Source organism: Echiichthys vipera, assembly GCF_963691815.1.
Source record: "Echiichthys vipera genome assembly, chromosome: 14".
Taxonomy (NCBI): Eukaryota; Metazoa; Chordata; class Actinopteri; order Perciformes; family Trachinidae; genus Echiichthys; species Echiichthys vipera.
Window position 1 is genome coordinate 21039316 of NC_139839.1, and position 3213 is coordinate 21042528.

Below are 3213 nucleotides of genomic sequence, written 5' to 3' on the forward strand. Positions count from 1 at the left end.
AAAGCATTTTTCAAACACAGCCCATTCGGTATCTAAGTAAATTATCTACACGCTTGTGCTGCATCTCATCTGATACAACACTACAATACTGATCTTAGGTGAATGATCTCAAGAGGTATAACCAAGGCTGACCAGCCATTGGAAGATCTTCACCCTGCCAACGACTGAATAAGGTAATAATAAGCCTACTTTAAGACAAGTGGTTATTGGGTCGTTTGAAATAGAACAATTCACAGCTTTACAAAGCCCTTTCCTTGGATAGCTGGTAGGGCACATCAATATAGTTGAGGCATTCGGAAAAATGACTTCATAAGACTACATACTGTATATGACTGGTGAGCAGGAAAAGAGTCATTTCATCATTTCTTGATCCATTTTGAACTGACGGCTGTGGCTCCTGTTTGTGAAAGAGGAACTCTACCTGCATGTATGCTAAGTCTGACCTTTACACAGTGTATACATTCTTCACTTACATGTCACACGGAAAGAGCAGAAAAGAAAACATACACAGGCCATTACTAAGATGGTGAATAAACAGCCAGCTGTGCATTTACACCTGGGGCACTGGCTGCTGCTGCTTCCTGCAGTGAACTGTTTCCCTACGGTTTCGGTTCCAGTTAATCACATACAGAACTTTCAGTGCAGTGAACAGCAGGTATTTTGGAATGGGAGACCAGAAGAAGAAGGCACAGTGGGGTGCTTCATAAGTGTTCATGCGAAGGGAAATTGTGCATCTATACAGTTTACCAACAACACTGTGAACAGGATCTGGTACAGTACATCATGTGTAACAGTAGTCTATATCTGGGATTCCTCCTTCTCTATAGCCACGGTTGGTGCCATGTCCTGCATTAGAAACATGGTTGTCATCTTTGTACAGGCCAGTGCCATTGGAGGGGAATATGGTATGAATGATGTAATCCTCTCGTAGGGGTTTAGGCTGCATTGGCTGGCAAGCCGCCATAGGTGTCATCTGGAACCCTGGACTACGGATCTCCAAGATGGTAGTGTCCTTCTTGGTGCCTGACTCAATGTAATCATCATAGTTCTTGTTTTTTCGGGAGCTGCTGCGAGTATAGGTGTCACGGGAGCACAAATTCCCAGTCCTATGTCCATACCAACAGAAGATGCCAAAAATAAGAGCCAAAGATACAATGGTGGTAGCCCCACCAATAATCCCTGCCAGGGGAAGCACTGTTATCTGTTGTGAGTCTTCATCCTCCTCCTCCTCCAAAGGGATGAGGTCTGATGTTTCAGCTTTTGCACACACCAGAGCTTCATCAGAGTCAGCATCTCCAGAAATCACTCCTTTGCTTTCTGAACTGGGAGCGAGGGGCACCATGCAGATTATGTAGCTGGAGCGTGGTTGGAGGGAGGTAAGCAGGTACTCTCGGCGGTCACCCCGGACCAGAGTCTCTGTGATTGATCCCATGGCGTTCCCAGTACCCAGTCGGAGCCAGCTCAGCCTGAAGGAGGAGCTGGGCTGGGCCACACTCCAGGTAACACGGACGCTGTTGTGAGATAGAGGCTTCACGTTGAGGGCCAGACTCTTCCCCACACCGCTGCTGCTAAGAGTGTAGTCTAAGCCTGAGTCAGGAAGCCCCAGGCCAGGTCGCTTAGAGCGGAGGGTGAAGAGAGAGCCTTGTGGAGGGGTGTGAGTGGTAGAGCTATCAACTCCACCACCGCCCAGTCTGTCTCTGGTCCCTGCTGTCCTCACCACCTCACACTCCTCCATCTCACTGGTCAGGTCTATCAAAGCCATGTCTCGCACCCTGTCAGGTCCATGGCAGGTGAGACCTCTTACAGTGATGGAGTTACCACGGGCGTGCAGCCAGTCATACAGCCAACGCAAGTTACAGCCACAGTGCCATGGATTACCTCGCACCAGCAGCTGACCCAGGCTGTCTAGGTCTTTGAACAGTCCCCTTGGTAGGGTAGTCAGGTTGTTTCCTGACAGGTCCAGCCTCAGCAGCCTGCGCATGCCATCCAAGGAACCACGTGGCATATGAGTCAGGGCGTTTTCCTGAAGAGACAGGCGCTGCAGATGGGCACTGGGAAGGTTGACAGGTGGAGTCTGGAGGGAGTTACGGACTAGGGACAACTCCGTTAAGTTGGAAAGGCGGGAGAATGTGTCATCGGCAATGCGCTGGTTTGCCAAAAGGTTTCCATCCAGGACAAGACATCTAAGTGAGGTGAGGCCTCGGAAGGCATGGGTTGGGATAGTGGAGATTCGGTTGTCATCCAGACGGAGTTCTTCCAGAGAGGCAGGCAGTCCCGAGGGGATACTGGACAGGTGGTTGCGTGAAAGGAAAAGTAGACGCAAACGTGGGTTGTCAGCAAAGGCCTGGTCCTCAATGCTGACAGTGGAAATAGAGTTGTCGTCCAAGTGGAGCTTCTCCAGCAAGGGCATACGAGCTAGTGCACTACGAGGAATAGTGCGTATGTTGTTGTCCTGCAAATGCAGTTCACGGATGGATGGTGGCAGGTGCACAGGAAATTCATCCAGTTCATTATCATAGAGGTAGACCACACGGATGGCAAGCTGGCGCTCCAAGGAGGTGGGCAAACCCGGATTGTTTATCTGGTTGTTCTGAAGGTAGAGGACAGACGCTGAAGGAGGCAGTGATGGGATGGAGCTCAGACCACGATCATTACAGTAAATAAAGTCCTCATCGCACCTGCATACAGATGGGCATATCATGTCCATGTCTCCAATGTACCCTTGTATTGCAGCTGTAGCAAACTGAAGCATGCCGGCACGTAGTGTCAAGCAAAGAAACAGCAGGAAGAGCCGAGCCCGCAGCTTCGCCACACCTACAGGTGCCATTATGGTGAACATAAGCACTGTCTCTCTATTCGGGGTCTGCTGTTAATCCTCAAAGTGATGCAGTGAGCTGGAATCCTGTGACCTCCACCCTGAGAGAGAAAGAGAAATTGCAGTCAGCTCTAATGCACAAATGAATTAGATGTCATGATCACAGGTGACAGGTCAACTAAGGTGATTTCAGTGACATTTTTAAGTTAATTTTCACACTAGAGTGTATTTTCATTCTCTTATGTCTAATAAATATTAGAGCTTAGGAACATGTTGCAATTATCATATCAAAACAGAAGCTACAAAGACATCCTGCATGTAATAACAAGATTTTTTACCCCACAATTAATAGTCATATCATCAAGGAGATGTACACACATGGCTGGATCTGTGAGGAT

The 3213-nt window shown here is 48.5% G+C and overlaps 1 protein-coding gene across 1 annotated transcript; it reads right to left on the reverse strand.

Moving 5' to 3' along the window:
* Positions 1-781: 781 nt before the first annotated feature.
* flrt1a (fibronectin leucine rich transmembrane protein 1a) lies at positions 782-2839 on the reverse strand (the record flags this gene model as incomplete). The annotated part of the gene is made up of 1 exon (XM_083926458.1): positions 782-2839. The coding sequence occupies one exon, from the start codon at positions 2837-2839 to the stop codon at positions 782-784; it is 2058 nt and encodes a 685-aa protein (XP_083782584.1).
* Positions 2840-3213: the final 374 nt, after the last annotated feature.